At 33.0% G+C, this 19,919-nt stretch overlaps 1 protein-coding gene across 1 annotated transcript in view; it reads right to left on the minus strand.

Annotated features, from left to right (window-relative positions):
- The window catches only part of Adgrb3 (adhesion G protein-coupled receptor B3), a 656,439-nt gene that overhangs the window by 407,121 nt on the left and 229,399 nt on the right, over positions 1-19,919 (minus strand). Inside the window, exons 3-5 of the mRNA XM_051204331.1 lie at positions 14,662-14,772; positions 8,675-8,836; positions 3,067-3,231 (exon numbers count right to left, since the gene is read on the minus strand). Coding sequence (XP_051060288.1) covers positions 3,067-3,231; positions 8,675-8,836; positions 14,662-14,772 — 438 coding nt within the window. The remainder of the gene's footprint in view (positions 1-3,066; positions 3,232-8,674; positions 8,837-14,661; positions 14,773-19,919) is intronic.

Raw genomic sequence — 19,919 nt, forward strand, 5'->3', positions numbered from 1 at the left:
AGACAGTTCCACTTCGCTTCACTCCGGCAATATGACAAACTACCCCATTTTCTGGGGCCAGCAGAGTTACAGTGGCAAAGGCTGAATAGTTAGGTCTCTATTTACACTACAATAGGGACTTCATCTTGCCAGGCATAACCAAGCCAATGTGGAAGAAATAATAACTCTCTCCTTTTAAATTTTATAAGGTACCTTAGTAAATGTTGTGTTTATAGTCTGTTTTCATACCCAGATCAAAAGTAGTTAAGGTCACAGAATGAGTAAGGTAGATTCCCATCCTAGTCATTAGATCTTGTTTATTTTGGACACCGAAACTATTTCAGCAGGGATTCTATTTGAATATTGCTGAATGAGGAAATTGGACAGAGACAGCACTTGTGGGCAGAAGAATCCTGGCATCTGGTTGTAAAGCTGTCTGATTTAATGATGGAAAAGCCAGGGAGCTCAGATTTGCATTTAGTTAGGAGTCACCCAGGAATCTGAAAGATCCTTTCATAACACGAGGCTCAAATGTTTGGAAAAAAAAAAAAAAAGCCTGACTTCTTGCCTTGGAAATGAGTAGAAAAGGCAAATAAATAAAGCTGTGTTTCCTATTTTAAGTGAACTATAAGAGAGGATTCTGATACAATATTATTATTAGAAGTCAGCAATGCATACACAAGTCAGTGACCGATAGGGAGAAAGTTAAAATGCCAAAGAGAGGAGAGAAGGAAGCAGCACACAGTGAATGCAAAGATAACTGTCATCGATTTAAAACCCAAAAGCCCGAAATGATAGCAAAGCACACATAGTCACCCTGAAATAGACAAGAATATCAAGATGAACAGAAATTAATTTTTTAAAAAAAAATCCAGGTTAATGGGGCAGCAATTACCGTCAAAGTGTAACACCCTCCAGCAGAGGGAATTTCAGGCCTTTGAACCCAGTGCACAGAGTGCTTAGCATCCTTGAACTCCTTGTCACCAGAAGGGCTCCCTGCAGAGGGACAGGCAGGCTACTCTCCAGTGAATGCTGAGGATCAAAATGTTAGGTCAGCAGGACACTGAAACAGGGGTGTTCCAAGGCAACTATCATTTGTATACAGCTTGCTCCCTATCAGGATTTGCAAAAAAATATGCAAATGTGCTTAGAAACTAGCCCCTGGGAAACTCTACACTGCCAGGAGTCTGGCTTCCCAGGGATGCATTTCTCAAACAGGAGAGCAGGATGGCACTTTAGCTCCACAGACAGACAAGGGCATTTGGAGAATAATTGTACAAGCCAAGGAGAAGACTCTTTTTGACTCTACTCATAAGGCTACTGAGCTCAAAAGTTACATCTTGACTTCATTTGACTTAAATCCTCTGAAAGTAATATCCTTATGCAAATCTTGTAAAGTATTTTATATCATTTTATACTGAACTTTAATAATATCATTCCTGTCATATAGATGCTGGGCTCAATTTGTAAATGAGAAAAATGATGAATGATAAAGGCAACAATATGTTATATAAGTAAACATTTCTAATTGGAACTGAATGTGTTGTTTCCCACTTAATTATACAATTCAATTTGCTTTTATATAGTATATACTCTCCACATAGATATATTTAGAACCTATCTGTACATATTTAGAATATATATAACATATTTATAGATGTATAGATTTAGGTTATATAGATATTTCATGTATTTTGGTCTTCTATCTGTCACTCATATGTTAGCTTCTCTTCATCTATTTTAGTGGTACTTTTTTTTTATTAGTTCTGGAGCTAGCCAATTAAAGAACATTGCTGTCAAATATGTTCACTTCCATGTAAAATGTACTAATAGTGCAATCACCCACAGCACAAACAAAATATTCATTTCTCAGTGAACACGAATGTTGGGCACTTCTTCACCAATTCAGAAAATCTTCCCTTTTCTCTACAAAATTTAAATGATACATAATCCTATATGAAGGTGCAAATCCCATTAGTACATCACATTAAGATAATGAAACAAATGTAGAAAATGTAACTAGAGAAATTGGAATGAGGTTTAAAAGCATATATATATATGCATATATTTACATATGAAAATAATATACAATCACTGTAATGTGTTGGGGAAATAGCAAAAGCCAAGTTGCTTAAACAGGAAGGAAACTGAAGAGAAATCCTATATATTCAAAGATGTCAGTGGTCATCACCATGCATTGAATTGCTCAATTACTTACAGCAATAAAATTTCAAAGAAAACAGCAACCACGACAAAGTAGGTTGGACTATGTTCTAAGTTGGTTTAGATAAGAAAGACAGGACCACAGAGAAATTAAACATTAAGCTACACATACACCCTTCCATAATAACTCTAACCAAGTTGACTCCTGCTGCTGCTCTAGGCTTCTGCCCATTGACAGCAGCCCCTGTTTTCAGACAAGAGACTAATGCAGTCAGGGTATGGCGTTAACTCTCTGCCTGACAGAACCTGCAATCACCTGGGAGATATCCCTCAGGGCATACCTGTGAATGATTATTTAGATTAAGGTTAGTTTTTGAATATGCCTCTGAGGACAGAATTAGCCAAGTTAGATGACGTAGAACAGGAGTATTAGGCCAAGGAAAACATTAAGATGACATAAATACACTCCAGGGAAAACTAAACATATTGCCCCATGATATTTCTCAGAAAATATTGACAGTGTTCTCATGTGGTCTGTGACAAGTTAGCTCCCTTGACTGAACGGCTGTAAAGAACAACACCAGGAGAAACAATTCTAAGCCAGGTCTTGATAGTTACATCCAAAGGTAACAACTCACCTCAGACCTGAAGACACTTTGTGACTCTTCACAGTGGACAACTCTAAACTTTTATTTTAAAACATTAATGTGTGCATATAGAATAATTTAGGAAAGATGAGCACCAAGAAAACGTATATCACTACAGAAAACAAAATAACCCCATTTTATCCAGATAAGATAGTAATTAGGGGAAACACTTTTCCAGCAAGGCTCAATAATAGCTGTATCCTTTATGTATGTAGTATAAACCAAGTACAGTATGTGTATATCAGTGCAAGTTTCAACAAATGCCAAATATGCTTACCTGGACAGAGAGCAATATTACAAGGCTTGTGATGTGTTTCAGGTCCTTCACAGGGCCTCCCTCCATACTGAGGAGGTGTGCATGACCTGGTTCTTGTTCTTTGGCCTCGGCCACATGTAAATGAGCATAAGCTCCATGGTGACCATTCCTCCCAAACTCCATGTACTGTAACAAAGCAAAGAAGCTTCAGCCACAAAGAAAAGAGTCAAAGTCAAAGGCTTCTCTCTGTATAGTTAAGAAAAGAAGTCATCAAGTAAAGCATGAATAAATTTTGAAAGCTCACTCTCAGTAAAACCCTTATCAACATTAACTTTTAAATTTAATTTTTAAATTTATTAAGATCGCAAAACTCCCTGGGCTTTTCTTCTACAGTTGGACCAAAAACGTAAGTTATTCCCTTTTTAAGCTCTTTAAATGGAAATTCTCCTTTCTTTGTCTTGATAAAACATTCATGAGCTATGTTAAAGCGTGGTCACCTATGAAGAATAAGAAAAGTTACATTTCTCATAACAGAGCTGTACTTTTAGAGCTAAATTTGTATTTAAATAGCTAATGACCAATTTAGTTCTAGTACCTATGAAGTTTCAGAAATATTTTGTGTTGTAAAATTTGGTTCTATATATTTGATATAGTTTTTTTTAAGCTAGCATTATTTGAAAAAATTTTCTCATCTAAGATTTTGGAAGTAAATTCATCATCTTTTGAGTAGGGGAATATTTCAACTACTGGATCTAATCCTGTCACATCCTTTCTTTCTCAATTTCAAGGGAAAAACACTCTGCTTCTAAAAGCCAAGGAGCTAGAAGTTAATCTCTCTCCTCTGACAGCATTGATGGAACTGAAAAGTCTCCTAATTGTATTTCCAAAACAACAACAAACACCAGGTTCCATAAAAACAGAATGAAAGTAATCATGGGAATACCAAAATTTCAAATATCCCATTTTTTATAATTGAAACTTGACTGGAAGCAATACTATGTGTTCCTTCTGAATGAATATTGGACACTGCTTTAGTAAATGCTGGCATTTAAGGAAGTTCACTCACTGGACTTCAATGTTTAAATGCTTCCAATGAATGTCAAATTATTGCTCTCACCCTAATTATTAACACTGGGGCATTTACCTCACTAATAAAGTGAGGAGAGAGAAGCCAGGAGAAGTGTTCTCTTGAGAACCTTCTGTCTTGATGCAGGGCTCTGTCTTAGAGCTCTCACACTGTCTTGAGCAAAGATGGTTGAGGTCACTCCTGGGAGGAATGAGGGGATACAGACCCACACGAAAATGGCAGAAGGAGGTTCAGTTTCCTTCTCCAAATGGTAGCTCCATGCCCAAGTCCATATAAAATGGCATAGGTACCTTCTAAGTAAACGCAATATTTCTAGAATTTTCCTCATGTTCGTACTTTAAAGCTGAAATCTGTCTAACTAGCCAGGGCATCACCACAGAATGGGAAAGCTAAAGCTAATTAGTATCTACTGGTAACAGAATATCTAATATCTCCATTTAGCAATGTAGACATGTTATATAGTATTGAAATATGTGCACATATGTATATACATCCCTGTAAATATTAATCATAGAGGATTTCTTGAAGTAATTTATATGAATATATTTGTTATATTTTTATCAATTTTTGCAGCTATTATGTTACCAAACTTTTCAAACTAATGATAATCCTCTTCACTATGTAAAGTGCTCATGACACTGTATGATGTTTCATCAAATTACTACAGTACTTAATGTACATAGAACAATGATAGAAAATATCAAACTTCTGAATTGTAAAATTTTCCTTTGTGAATCACAAAAACTGCCATGGAAGGTTATCAGCTTATGTAAATCGTGATACTGGAATCAAAAAATCAGTGCTATTTAGGCATTCCAGTACACTTCCTTGTTATACATTGAGTTTTGTGATTCAGTACATCATTTAAGTTTCAAATATCTTAGGTGAGGAGAAATTCAGAATTTGTGATTTTTAGAGACTGTTGAGTTATCTGAAACTCTAACATGTGCTTTATAATGTTTAGACTATAAAATGTTTATATTAGGGAGGCTACTCATAAATTTTATGTTAAGATCAAGTTTTCCACTTAATGTAAAATTGTTATACAAGGTCCTTTATATTCCAGTAAAGTAGAAAAATTCATGAATTATCTAGTGAATTTGAAAAATTGTACTACTAAAGTTACTTAATTTACACCAATGCCATCCATATTTGTAGTTTTCTTCTTGATTTTTGGTACCAGATAAATGTTGTATCTCTAGTTTGTACAAGCTAAAGCGAAAACAAACTCTATTCAATACATAAAACATCATCAGAGTTTTCAAATAAACATCTTTAAATGTTCATATGATTTGAACCTTATTACATATAAAATAATCCCTTTAAGCATAAGAGCTTTACTATAAACATAAATGAATATGATAACTGTGACACTCATTTAAAAACATTAGGCTATATTAACTTCTACATATTCAGTTCCATACAGTACAGACAGGTCAGTGATTTATCAACTGGAAGTAACTCCACCCACAGGGATATTAGCTGATATCAATAGATAGTTTAAGTTGCATCAGTTAAAAAAAAATGAAGTGCTACTTGCATCAAGAGGCTATAAGCCAAGGAAGCTGGTAACACACAAATGAGTCATAGGGTCCCCTGCTCTTGAAACAAAGATTTATCAGAGTCAAAATGCTGGTGTTCAACAGGGGTTGAAAACCCGGGAGTGAAATATAGAGCTGAAATTCATTCAGCTGGGACAGTAAGTAGATAATTGAATGTTGCTCTCTACCTTTCCCAATCTACTGTAAATGTATTCCATATGTTTATACTCTAAATAATAATAATAATAATAATAATAATAATAATAATAATAATAAATGCCAAATTTAAAAAAGGTTAAAGCAGCAAAAAATTTGCAAATGGTCTAGTGGATATGAACAAAAGAATTTGTGAATTACTGAAAATTAAGTCACTTGTCATTCTAATGACTCTCCTTCATGGTACAAATAAATTAAGTAAAAATGCTGTCATTCCACACATTTCGTAGAGAGCTAATTTAATAGTAAATTTGTTCTTTTCTTATTCCCAAAGTTAGAGTTCTCTAGAATGACAAGGTCAGGCATTGATTTGTGAGCAAATTTAAGTGGAATTTGTTATTTAGAAAGATGTTTATATTGATTGAAATAATTCTTAAACTTTAGACCAGTTAAAGATTTACTCCTCATTTTTCATGATATATCATATTAAAAATAACTTTTAATCAATATGGTGAATAAAAAATCCGCATATGAAAAAAACTCCTATTCCCTATAAGTATGTACTTATCTGACAATTTAAAATAATGAAGCTGCTAAATTATCCTTTGTATTTGAAAAATTAAATACAAAAATTGATCATCAGTTCAACAAACTGAAGTATAACAATGATATACTTTTCTTGTGAGCAATTTCTAAACAATTTTTAGAGAAACGAATAGTTGAATAGTTTAGATACATATAGGTGAAAGATAGACTCAAAATGTTTCACATTCTTACACATGGTAAGGGTAAGTAAGGGTTTTAAGAAACAAAAAAGCTGTAAATGATATATCACTCAGTTTTGTTTGTTTGTTTTTTATGATACACACGGAAAGAGAACTTAGCACCCACATATGGGGGAGATTCGGCTCCCCCCACAGATGTTCTCACTTCCCAGATGAAGGCCTAATCAATCCCCTCTGTAGAGAATGAAGACTTCCATATGTGAAGCTAATACATGAGCATAACTGGTGACCAGAAGATAAGCTGTGAATGGTAGAAAGCACATTGGACACCAGTCAGATTCCCATTTAGGAATGTGTTTGTCATTAGACCCCATCCCTGTGAGTGTAAATGATCTTGACACTGAGCACATGTTAGAAGATAGATTTATATATCAGTTATGCTCTATTGATACTGTTTTCATTAACAAGAACAGGGTACTCGACCCTGTAAGTCATCCTATAACTACCGTTTAGGCTTCATGGTTAAGTATTCTCCCAGAAGGCCCTATTCTGTTCTACTCACATAGGGATTCCCAGCATTGATGCTGAGATCTGAAGGTTTCACTCTGACACCCCAAGCCTCTCCCCTTTGCCTCTTTTCTTTTTCCCAGTTCATCTAACTGGAATGTGTTTGGTCTATGATCTCTGCTTTTCAGCTTTGGCCATCCTTTTTTGTTCGATGATTCCCTTAAATTTTCCCATTTGGTTTGTATTATTTTTCATTCCAAATTCTTCCATGTAGCATGCAGTCCCCACTGACTCCTGCTTACTCTCAGTAGCAACTGTTGTCCTTTTATTGATAATTGTGTTTTAGTTTATGTATGTTTAGCTTTGTCTTCATCTATAGCTTTTCTACTTCTTATGCAAAGGATTCTCACATCTCATTGTGTGAGATTTTCTGATACAAAGAGTTCTCAAACCTCATTGTATCATTCCCTAACATCTCCTGATACTTCCTTCATTTTTTTTCTCCAGGATATTTATTTATATATTTATTTAAAAATAAAAATAAAAACCCTAAATAACAGAAAATTGTCCAAGGAAACTATTTGGAGTTTATAATATTCATGTAGCAATCAAACAGATCACGAGAAAGGTTCTATTTTGCAAAGTTGAAGTTTTATACCTACCAAACAAGAGCCGCCCCAACATTTCTTACATGACTACATTTGCCAGTTCTGCTAGAAAATTGGCATTATTCCTAACCATTCTTCCATGCTCTTCACTGTTGTTTTTAGCAACTGAGAATCAGGGAATGGAGGCCTCTTGAAAATACTTAAGCATGACTTAGAGGTTGTAAGGCCTACAGTGCTAAGACCTTTCTGTAGAAAATATGCTTTTCAGTTGCTTCTGTAAAGTCTATGGGAGTCTAGTATCAACTGCTACACTCATATAGTTTCAGTCACCCTTTCATTCAATGATTGGGGACAGTCTAAACTCCTTCTTTGGGACTTACTGTTTTCAAAGGGTGAAACAAATACAATAAGAACATGTACATCATTAAATCATATAATTTTGATGTAAAGTATATTTCATCCTAACCAGCTCTCTCTCTCTCTCTCTGTCTCTGTCTCTGTCTCTGTCTCTAGCAGTAGATGGCTGTGATGAGAGCAACCCCTTCAAGGAAAGTTCTTTATGAAGTAAAATGAAAGATCTTATTTAGATATACTAAACTTATTATTTTCTGACAGGGTCAGACGGATGGTAGAACTGCTGACTAAAAAACTGTCAATCACATGTCATATTTCTGCTATGCTTGAAAGAATTTTTTCTCATATAGCAGTACAATTTTTTAACCACCTAAAAACATAAGAAACATAACTGAATTTTTATGCTCTTTTAAACAGCTACAAGCATTTCAATCTATTTACAGTAGGGAGACAGTCACTTATCTGCCATTCACTGCTCTAAAAGCAGAAATAATCACATACAGATTGAAATATCACAGTTGAGAAGAATTCTACTTATAAGACTCTATTTAAAATGCCTACACCCGGATCAAAAGAAAATAACAAATTGTCCCAAATGCGTAGCATGACACAATTCAAAACATCCATAGTCGTAGTTGCTGCTAACACTACCTGGACAGAGGGCAGTGTTATTGCAAACCCTTGATTCTCTTAATGGGCCGCTGCAGTGTGTCCCGTAAGGTGATACACAAGTTCTGGTTCGCACCTGCGACCCTTGACCACAAGTAACTGAGCATGTGCTCCACAGGGACCACTCTTCCACACCAGATTCACCTGCATGCAAAACAACAAATAAACATGAAATACTGTCTTGGTTATTCATCTTGTAAGCACTGTTTCAAACTAACACTGTGACATGCATGAATAATTTAAATGCAAATATATGACAGTACATACAAAGGCACAAACCATTCCATAGGAAAATGAATTTAGGGGATGCATACAATGCTGATAAAAAGACTGTTTGTCATGACCTTGTCCACAAAACCATTCTTTGCAAAGTCCACTGAACTATCAACACTGTGAATGAAGCAATTGATAGTTTCAGTGAGAATAATTGTATGAAGTTTTCTTCAAGTCCACCTAGGGCCCTGAAGTTGGCATCCAAAGAGATAAAAAGTATTTCTAATCTTACTCTGAGGCTTAGGTGAGCAGGGATGCTTTGATAAGTTCTTGCCTACTTCTTTATTGTGGAATGCCCTTTCTATTGCTAAAGACTGGGTGTACCTGAAAACTAGTGAGCAAGTTGATAATTTATTCCAAATGGATTTCCTACCTTTCCAGCCTATGATAGTTATTTTCTTTGTGGTAATGTCTTAATATCCTTCTGCTCCCCATTTCACCTCTGACCTAAATAAGTGATATTTTTTTTTTACTTCAAATGAATGGAAGCTTCTCTAGCATTTATTTGTATTAATTGAACATAGAAGTAAAATAGGGTTCTATGAAGTCAGTTATAGTGTTGGGTTTCATAAACATTGTAGTGCTTGGCATCCCATTGAAACTATGCCTAGTTTTCTCCTTATCTAAAACCAATGAACAAGGAGACAGGGAACATCAACTTCAAAAATCACTGGAATGGGCTTCTAATTCTATTCTAGCATCATGTCCAGACTGGATTTTAAAACCTGATTTGAAATTTTTACCATTCAGTCATATCTGCCTAGCAGCGTGTATTTTCATTAAGCCTGCATGCTGCTATCAAAACTTTTTACATGGGAAGGGTTTCTCAGGAGCAATTTACCTCTATGTCATCTACGTTGTCTAGAATAATCCTTTGGAATATAATTCTAAGTACAGAAATGGCAATCCATTTATCTATCTTGTTTTGAAGAGTTAGTCTATGATTTAGGAGAACACCAAAAGCCAATTAAGTATCTGATCTACAAACTGGTGCTAAAGAAATAAATGAGTTTGCACTATAAGGCAAGACATTCTTCAATGAGAAATATAAAGTGAGTCCATTGCTAGAAAACCTATTTGATGAAGATGTTGACTTTATATTCTGCTATTTCCTTTAAGGCTCAGACCAATCAGTTTGCAGAGGAACACTGTTCTATTTAAACTGTGTTAGCAGGATATTAGAGAATGTGTTCTTGTGCTGGTCTAACATTATGATGCAGAGGCATAGACAACAATACATTGCTACCTGGTTATCTATCAGAAGGGCACATGCTGGTAATTTGAATGTCAGCTCACATTAATTAGGACATCTTTTAAATATTGAAACCCACATTATTATGGATGTACAGTAATAGATTTCTCTTGATTACTTCATTATTTTATCTTTACAAATTTATATATGGCTAATTTAATAAGTATCTACTTTGATGTCGGAGTAGTGTTTGAAGTTGTATATCACAATTTGCTCTATTAAATTGAATTACATTTTAATAAAAAAGTCATCATTTGGTGAGTCCAATTATATGACTACTGTTAAAAGTATCTATACATATGTGTATACATATATAAGCACACTTAATAGTGGAAATTTTAAGCTTAAAGTTAGGGGAAAGTAATGTATATTGAATGACATGCCAACCTGATTGTAATGAGACTGAGTATAAATATTATGGCTGAATGTTGTTAATTACAAGCCAGAAAGTTAAGAACAATGTGAGTTCTGTAAGTGAAATTAAGAAGATTATGCGAAATTAGTCGTACTTTGCAACAAACACAGTTTTTCTTTCTCTCTTGCATTGCAATGATACACAATTTTAAAAATTAAACTTAGCCGTTGAATTCATATCAAGACCCAATTTAAAGTACAACCTCACACAAGTATTTGGAAATTCGAGTTGCCTCGACATCTATGATTCTGCATGGCACTGAGCAAGATAAGCAGTGGTGTTAGGTCATGAGACATCACTCATGAATGCTAAGAGAAGCCTTCTCCTCCTCTCACTTTACAGATGAATATTTAAGTAAAAATAAACATATGAGAAATAAATTCTTTTTAAAATACAGAATCAAAATTTGCCACTAAAACGATGGTCTGTCAACTCGATCTCGTTCTATCTCAAGTGATATTTCAAGTGTTATTTTCACTGCAATTTTTATGCTATTTCATTTATTCATAAGATGTTAGGGTTATGTAGTAAATGTGTTGAGTCATGTTAGAAATAGTTAATATACTTTAAAATAAAGACATTGTAAGGACACTGAACTAGTAAAGTAAAAACAAAGTACCATTTTCAATATATTTATCTTTTGCGATAGTAAAAACTGTTTTAGTCTATGTGAAATCCAGAAGACATGTCAATGATCATTTTGACAGCTCCATATAAGGCAAAATTAAGGTTCTTAATCATGAGAGAGGATACTGGAAAGTATTGCAGTCAACTCTATATTGACTCTGGGGTCTTAAAAAAGTTCACTTATGTTTTGGAACTTTTTAATAATTTACTTATCTCAAAAGCTACTTGTGTGAAGTCATGTAAGTTAGCAAATTTCAAATTATGAACAAGATATTAATATATCTTTTGCTAGTGTGTTAAAATCATGAAATTATAAACACCTTTATGTTGTGCCCCTATTTTAGATCACATATCATGTATTCCTAATACAGGCTGTTTGCTTTCTAAACCTGTTTAAAAACTTACTCCATGCCTGTGTTGCTTAAAAGTAAGAACCATCAACATTTATCTTATTCCAGCTTATTGACACTTAGCATGGGTTTATACCTTAAAAGGACATATTTATTATCTTACTTCATTTTTCTTAACAATATATAGGTATGTTTAACTTAGGCTTTTATTCTACTTTATTTTACTACATATGTTTAGCCACATGTATGTATGTGTATTATGTTCATACAGTGCCCACAGTGGCCTGAACGAGTGCTGGATCCACTAGCACTGGAGCTAACAGCTGGTTGTGAGCCCCCATGTGGATTATGGGAATTTAACATGTGGTCCCTGCAACAGCAGTAAGAGCTATTAACCACTGAGACTTTTCTCCAGTCTTATCTGAGGCTTTTATAGCAAACTAAGTTCAGACTGGCCTGTTACTAGCACTAACAATAAGACTCTAGTTATTCCAATAAAATAATGCTATCTCATTAGAATGTCATTTAAAAAGTTCACTCACTCTGTCTAGGAAAGCTTTCTTTAGGATGAAATATGTACTGATTGTATTGACTGTTGAAGCCAGTTCACTTATTGGAGAAGAAATAAGGTCTGGTGCCTTTGCTTTCTTTTTCCATGAGATATTACATATTGTGGCATTTTATAATTCTATTATTTAACTTCCTTCCATTGTATCATATTTAGTCCACAAATTACATTTAGCAAACGTCCATGGCGGCTTATATGCAATACTAATACCTTGAATTTAGAAACAAACAAGTTCTATAAATAAGGCTTCATTCTTTAAAATGTTATTGTTTGGTATTTCTATTAATAACTTTGTCTATGTTAACATCCAAAGAGACAATATTTTAGAAAAAAAATCCCTCTTTCAAGTAATATAAATGCCTGGTATTCAATTATGGATCTTAAAAATGTTTATTATAATGAATTTTTCTTCCTTATTGCAACATGACAATTTGATATTAAAGTAAGTAAAATACACATTTATATATTTGCATGTGCAACATTTGGTTTAAAATGAATTTATAACCACAATTCTCATAAATTCAAGTATCAATCAATAGTTCTAAAACTTTAATATGCCACGGCCTTTCTGAGAAGTTAACAATGGACCAGATATATTTAATTAGTGTGTCATCTACTTACCTAATAGCTTGTTAGGGAAAGAATATACATTGTGTAGAAAAACAATGACTGGAAAACCAAAAATTAATGTAAAAATTGTGATTAACAATTCCTCTTTATACAAATCAATATTTCTTGATATCTGATTTTGTCAACATGTTCTGGTTGAAAAATTTAATTGTCTTGATATATACAAACATTAAAAAAATGAAATTTAAACAAACTGTAGATTAAATTGCATAATATTGACTGCAAAAACTAAAGTTACTAAATCACTGAGAGCTTAAACCTATGGTTCTTCATTTTATTCTGCTTGATGACAAGTTTGAGGAATTACAGTAAACCGGTATTTGCTATGTCTTCTGTTTAAGGACACATTTCTTCTACAGCAGATGTATTCTCACAGGGTGATGCCTAAGGGAATGAGTGGCCAGCCCACGCTTTATCTCTCTGTTGAGAGTAAAAGACCCAAATCTCTGTTCAGGGCTTCAATTATTTTGCTCTTGGTATCAGACAAAAACACATTTAGAAATTTGGAAATCCATTTGAGCCACATAAATCATTTTTGGACTTGAGTAAGCAACTGGTTAAAATATAAATCTCCTCTTAAAGAAGGTACAGCAAAAGCAATACAGCAAAGAAAGTCCTCTTCATTTCTGGATCTGGCCATATCATATATTATTTTTAAAATTTAAACTGTGCACTTACAGAATTTATTCTACATATTACATAATGAGAAGCTGAGTTACAATTAATACATTAAAACATTCCATTCATCTATTATCAAGAATTCAATTCAGTATTAGTATTTGAATTTCTCAACATTAAGTTCAGGCACAGGGTTCTAAACAAATACTGTCACAAAGAACATGTGAATTGATGGACATGCCCATTCTTTTGGAGAATTTCATGGAAATAAGTCTGAACATCATGTCATAGATCTGGTGAGGTACTCATAGTTTTCACCTAATGACAAACCAAACAAGAATGGAATGTATAAAATTTTGTAAAAACACAGATAAAGTTAGTTCTAAATTTTGAAAAAGAAAAGCAAAGGCTGTGCATGTTTACAACACACTGTACACAAACCCAACTGGGAGAGGTTCCATGAAATGTTGCTGGGCAGAACTCAGGAAGACTGACTATGATTAACCAAATTATGACCCATTGTAATTTACCAAACTGTATAGATTATTAAAGTATAAATTCTACATGTATAAATATATATTAATGTATACTTATGATTTTCAAAAATTATGTCAAATAATACACTTTTCATTCACATTCAGATTTATAGGGATTAAAGAATTTTATAAACCAGAAAAGTCAATTTTGTTGATATTTAATTAGATGGTCAACTTTTTACTATTTATCTTCTTCAACAAATTTATTTTCAAACCATATATTAAATTATAAAGAAGTCTAACTTCTATATATTTTAACAATCCAGCAATATTTGTAGATAATAGGACATATGAAAGAATATTTTATAGATGTATCAAATTTTGTTATGTCAAATTGAAACCTATTTAAATTATAGCTCGTGAATATCTCAAATCAAATATTCCTTAAAAATAACTTTATTGCTTTCCTTTAAATTTGTAATGATATATTTTAGTGGCTAATTAGCATTAGGAAATAAGAATATGTAAATTCTAAAGCACAGTATACCAAAAGCAAAGCAAGTCTTATGCATTTTTTTTCTGTGTAATTTTCATTCAAAGCTACTTTATTTATGGACTTTAACTGGTGACAAAAAAAAAATGGCTCAAAAAAAAAAATCAGCTCCAAAAATTGACAAATGTTCAGCAAAGAATCATGAAAACATGCAGTGGTTTCATTAAATTAACAACAATAAATAGAAAAATGTAACTAACGTATTACCAGTTTGTGCCATAAATTTAGCAGCATCAGCTTGTTCCTGAGGGACCCTTTTCTCATGGACAGATCGAGGTCGCTGACTTTTAATTGTATGATCTCCCATCATTCCAAATTCTAAAGACAGAATAAAGGTATATGAAAGCCTGTGTGTAGACATTTCTCACAAATTACATTCCTGTCTCATGCAATATGTTCCTGCGCAGAGCTAGAAGTTATTGATCCAGTTCACAGTTCTAACTTTTCTAGTCTGATCTGTCTGGAATATGTCTTGGCTTAAGCTAGGAAATCTGCATCATGAACACCTTTCAAGAAACAATAACAGCATTCAGTAAGTGACACAACCGATCATAAGGCAACTCAAGTAGCAGAACATATTGTATGCTTCTCTGGCAATGTTCTGCAGCCACACATAGAAGAAAAAAATTCAACCAGAATATTTACTGTTATTCCTCAAAGAGTCCTGACTGGGTGTCTGCTGCCTCTGGCTAAATGTTTCTCACCCCAACAAGGTTTCCAGCACCTTCCAAAGGAACAGACAACTCTGTTTTCTAACTTTCTAAAATTCCATTCAGAGATTTTTTTTTTTTAATCCAAAGATGAGGGAGCCTTGGTTTGCCTCAAGGTTCACAAAAACTGGGAGCCTCAGTAACTCTGATTCTTCCCTGCCCTGACTTAACCAATTCCACACTTTCTCTAACCATATAAAAAGCAGTGTTGTCTTTTTAAAACAAAAGAGTGTTCAAACAAAAGAGTGTAGGTTTTTGTTATTTAATTGTTCTATAGAAAAGTTACCAATAAAGACAAACACAGCATCTGTGTCTAACAGACAATTAGAAAGAAAGTGCCGAGATGAAAATTATTCAATCAATGATGAGCTTTTGTGTAGTGCATTTCCAAAATTCCATGTGCTTAAATGGATTAAATCCTCAGGACTCCGGGTTAGTGCTGTGCTCACTGAACTGTTATGGTGATCTAGTTTAAACAATGTCTAGCGTATGGAACGCTAGATGGCTCTAATTCCTACAGTCAGGTAGGGGAAGAAATGTCCTCGCATTCTCGCTGGGACTATTGTGGTATTACTGATCTCTTGATGCTCAATACACAAAGGCTGAGAATGAAAATTTGACAAAACATTTCACTCCTTAGCCTTGTTCTCATCTGCTTTGAAATATGCTTCTGTTAAAATACAAGTTATTTCCAATGTGTTTTGTAAGCAGCAATTCTACCAAATCTTGTCTTTTATGGAAAAAAAAAAGGCTAGCATGTTGTCTGTCCAATCAAAATCTCATCCAATTATGACCCCGGACTTATCAACTTTAAGAAATTCTTTCTTGATCTTCCCCTAAAGAATTCACATTCAGAGATAGCTGAGAAATCTAAGTATGAATGTCTTTTTGTCAATTTGGATAATATCCAGGGTCATTAAATGGATGTGTTTGTAAAATGTCAGTTTACTTAATAAAATAAAATCCATCACTATTTTTCTAATCCAAACCAACATTCTTTCATTCATTCATGTATAAACTAATGCTGTATAAACCATTTGTCACTGAAAATAGAAGTATCTAGTTACTGTTAAATTGGCTATTTAGAAAAGTTTAACTATGGTTATTCACTATATTTATACATTACATATTTAAACTGCTATGCAATTGATATGTCACTATCTTCAACAGCAAACAAATATTAGTGGTAAGTTTTATTAACATTATACATCACCTTTCCACTTAAAATTATAATTTAACTTGAATGCTCTGCAAGTTTTTTTTTTCCATATTAATCTCAGAGTATATTTTTCCCGAATGTCATTGGGGGCTCTACAACTCACACTAAGGTAGTTTTGGCCGAAAAATATAAAGGATGAGAGAAAACGTTTATCCCATGTATACAACTTTTAAGTTACAAAGTAATGACAGAACCAATTTGAAGGAAAACCATTCTTAACCTCAGTGCCAGCATGGCAATAACCTGTAATCTGTCATCTGAGGGAAATAGTGCATCATTAAGGGAAGAATGATCCTGACGCTTAAGGTTGTGGGTATTGTTAACTCACCAGTGAGATAAATTAAAAAGCATTACACTACATTTCTAACAATTTCCCAAACATAAGCAAAAGACAAATGTTTTTTAATCAAATTTAGACTACTATTTTCTATTACTAGTCAAATAATTTCTATATCTCAAAGATATTTACAATACAAATGACACTTTAGGGTTCAAGTTCAGTGAACACCTGCTACCAATATGTCTTGATGAACAGTATATCCTAATGAACATTAGTGCTGATGGTCATCTAGATTACAATATTAAAGAAAATAAATACCTCGAATATATATAAGTTTAATTGCATCATACACAAACAAAAGTTTAAAGTGGAATTGTTGAATATTGTGGCAGTAAAATTTAGCCTGCAAGTTTTTAAAGAAGAGAATTGTGCTTTTGTTTTTGTAGTGGGGATCAAATATAGGGTCTTAATATACATTAGAAAATGGCTCTACTATAGAGCTGTATCTGAAACCACAAGGACAATTAATATGTGCTATTGTTATAGGCAAATTACCTATAATATGTAAGATACAACAATGATTTCCTTTCTTAGAAGGCAAATGAACAGTATGGTGGCATTAAAAAAATATTCCAGGCCTATTGATTAATAATGAAGTATCAAATTAATTATGCTGTTTTCTAATCAGGAGTGTTTCTATACAACATCTACATTCCAAACTGTTAGAAAATATAAATCTCTTCTGTTTAATTTTAATAAAATCTAAGATTTTACCACAAATGTTCCATATCTCATGATGGGTTTTTTTTTTTTTTCAAAATGTTTATGTTGCCTTTTATTTCTTTCTGGCATTATCTTTGCTTCTAATGAAAATAAAAGCCAACTGAATCATTGAAATGTAAAAGACAAAACTATTTCACTAGTGTGCTCTCATGTGGTCAATGTGGTTCATAGTTTTATGATTTCTAGATAATATAGGGTCTTCCTGAATGGTTGACTCATAATCACACAGTCTGCATTGGCAAGGATAATATACTACATTAGTTACACTAGGAAAATAACCAAATAAAAAGATGCTCTGTTCTGGTGAAAGCAATGAAATGCAAGCTGTGAAATCAAATGAAAAAGTACAGCATAATAGTGCATATGGGCATATGGTACATGGCTTATGGAAACAGCACGCTATTTCCTCTGTCTTTATGTTGATGGCATTGATGAAGTGGTAAAATCCCAAAATGATTGAAGATAACTGGCAAGTTTTAGGGTTTTTTCCTCAGTTACTCACTGTGTTCCTTGCTAAAAGCCAAAGTTCCTGAAAGTTAGATGTATGAAAGAAAGGATTTTGAAAGCCATTTCCCTTAAGTCTAGGCCTATGATGTAATTAAGGACGAGATCATTAAGAAACAAATAGACTTTAGACTTGACTTTGATCAATTATCAGTTACAGGAATTTTGTTTGGAAGTTGAGGGAGACACTAATACGTGATTTAATCTGTCAAAAAGTCAAAAGCCATCTACTCATTTTATTAATGTGTTTATTTTAAATACACTGGGCAGCAGACATTAATACTGTCATTTAATACACAGATTGGCTTCCTAATTTGCATACATTCCTTTGCATTTCCACTAGCATCAACCTAATTCAGGCCATTATTGCTTTTAACATAGCCCTAGGAGTTATGCCCCGTTTATGCACTGTTCAAAAGGGAAAGTTCAGCTCCCTCAGCAATGTCTGTAGTAAAACCTCTCTCTAATTTCAACTTCAGCAACAGCACTAAAAAGTAAACGCACCTCAAAATATTAATGAGTTGCCTTTGTCTCCTTGAAATACTCATTTGTCTATAACTCCAACAAATTTGTGTTTTACCTATGTGTAGATAAAATGTATATATTATATAGATGTAGTTATATATTATTCTTCCTATTACATACAAATTTTATTTTCTCATTTTGTTTGTTTGACAAAGGATATTATGTACCCTTGGCTGTCCCAGAACCTGCTATATAACAAAGAAAATCTTGAAATTTAACACTGAACAACATACTCACCACCATAACTTAACTTTAAGCAAAGCAACTAGAAAACTTAAATAAAATTTTTATTCATCAAAATGTAATTGGACATATACATTATTTGATATAAGATATTTGATATAAGATAGTAGGGACAAGCAAATTCTGTTAAGAAGATACAACATAATCTAGGAAGCAAGTTGAATAGAGTTAATGTATTCTAAGTTCACATTTGTGCTGGTGTATAATTATTGAATTTGTCATTTATTTTCATAATAATTATAAATAGCTGGCAAAATGATTCTGTATGTAAAGACATTCTTCTGCATAATAAAAATAAAAAAAATTAGACTCTAAACAGAAAGTAAGACCACCACTATTGGAATATTTTCTTTTATTTCTGCATTTTCCTAATTTTCTAACTTTTTGAAATGTATGTGGACTTGATATTTGCATACTCTCACTTCATAGACATTTGCTAAGTGTGCATATATCCAAATGTTTCATTTAAAGACAGAAGGACAAAGGGGCAAATATTGGAAGTCTTCACAATCAAACATGTCTCTAGAAGTCGCATGCATGACAAAGACTATAATTTTTTAAATTGTATATACTAGCTAAGATTATCAAAATCACTTTAACAATATTTACCATTGATTACAAAATACTTTAGTTTTCTAAAGAACAGAATCAATGACTACAATAAAACTTTAAAAGAACTCAAGAATGAAAGTTGCATAATAAATTGATTAATGTTGGCAACATTTAAATAAAATAAATATGTTCTTAAAATGCTGGGAACCCAAGAAACTCATTAAATTTTAAGATGTAAATGGTTAGTCCTTGCTATACATAATTTTTAGGTTTAATTATCAGATTTATATCCCTGGTTTGTGGATAAAGATGTTCTTTTTCACCCCAGCAAAATAGAATTTTGCTTTGCAAAATACTCTGGTGGAAATAGTTTTACAAAATAGTTAAAATACTTCTCCCAATGGATAAAGTATTAAATAATCAAGCATGTGCTAGCAGCATAGTTACAGAAGAGTTTAAGATGTTCTCAAGCATACATTAAGTTGTAACATTTAATAATTTATATGGTATTATTTAGGAATGTTTACCAAACATATTTATACACATATGCATATATATATACATATATACATATATATTTGTAGTAAGATTATATATTATTTATCTTTATTCCAGGCTTAAATATTTAAATAAATTTATAAAACAATGT

Source organism: Phodopus roborovskii, unplaced genomic scaffold (assembly GCF_943737965.1).
Source record: "Phodopus roborovskii unplaced genomic scaffold, PHOROB, whole genome shotgun sequence".
Lineage (NCBI taxonomy): Eukaryota > Metazoa > Chordata > Mammalia > Rodentia > Cricetidae > Phodopus > Phodopus roborovskii.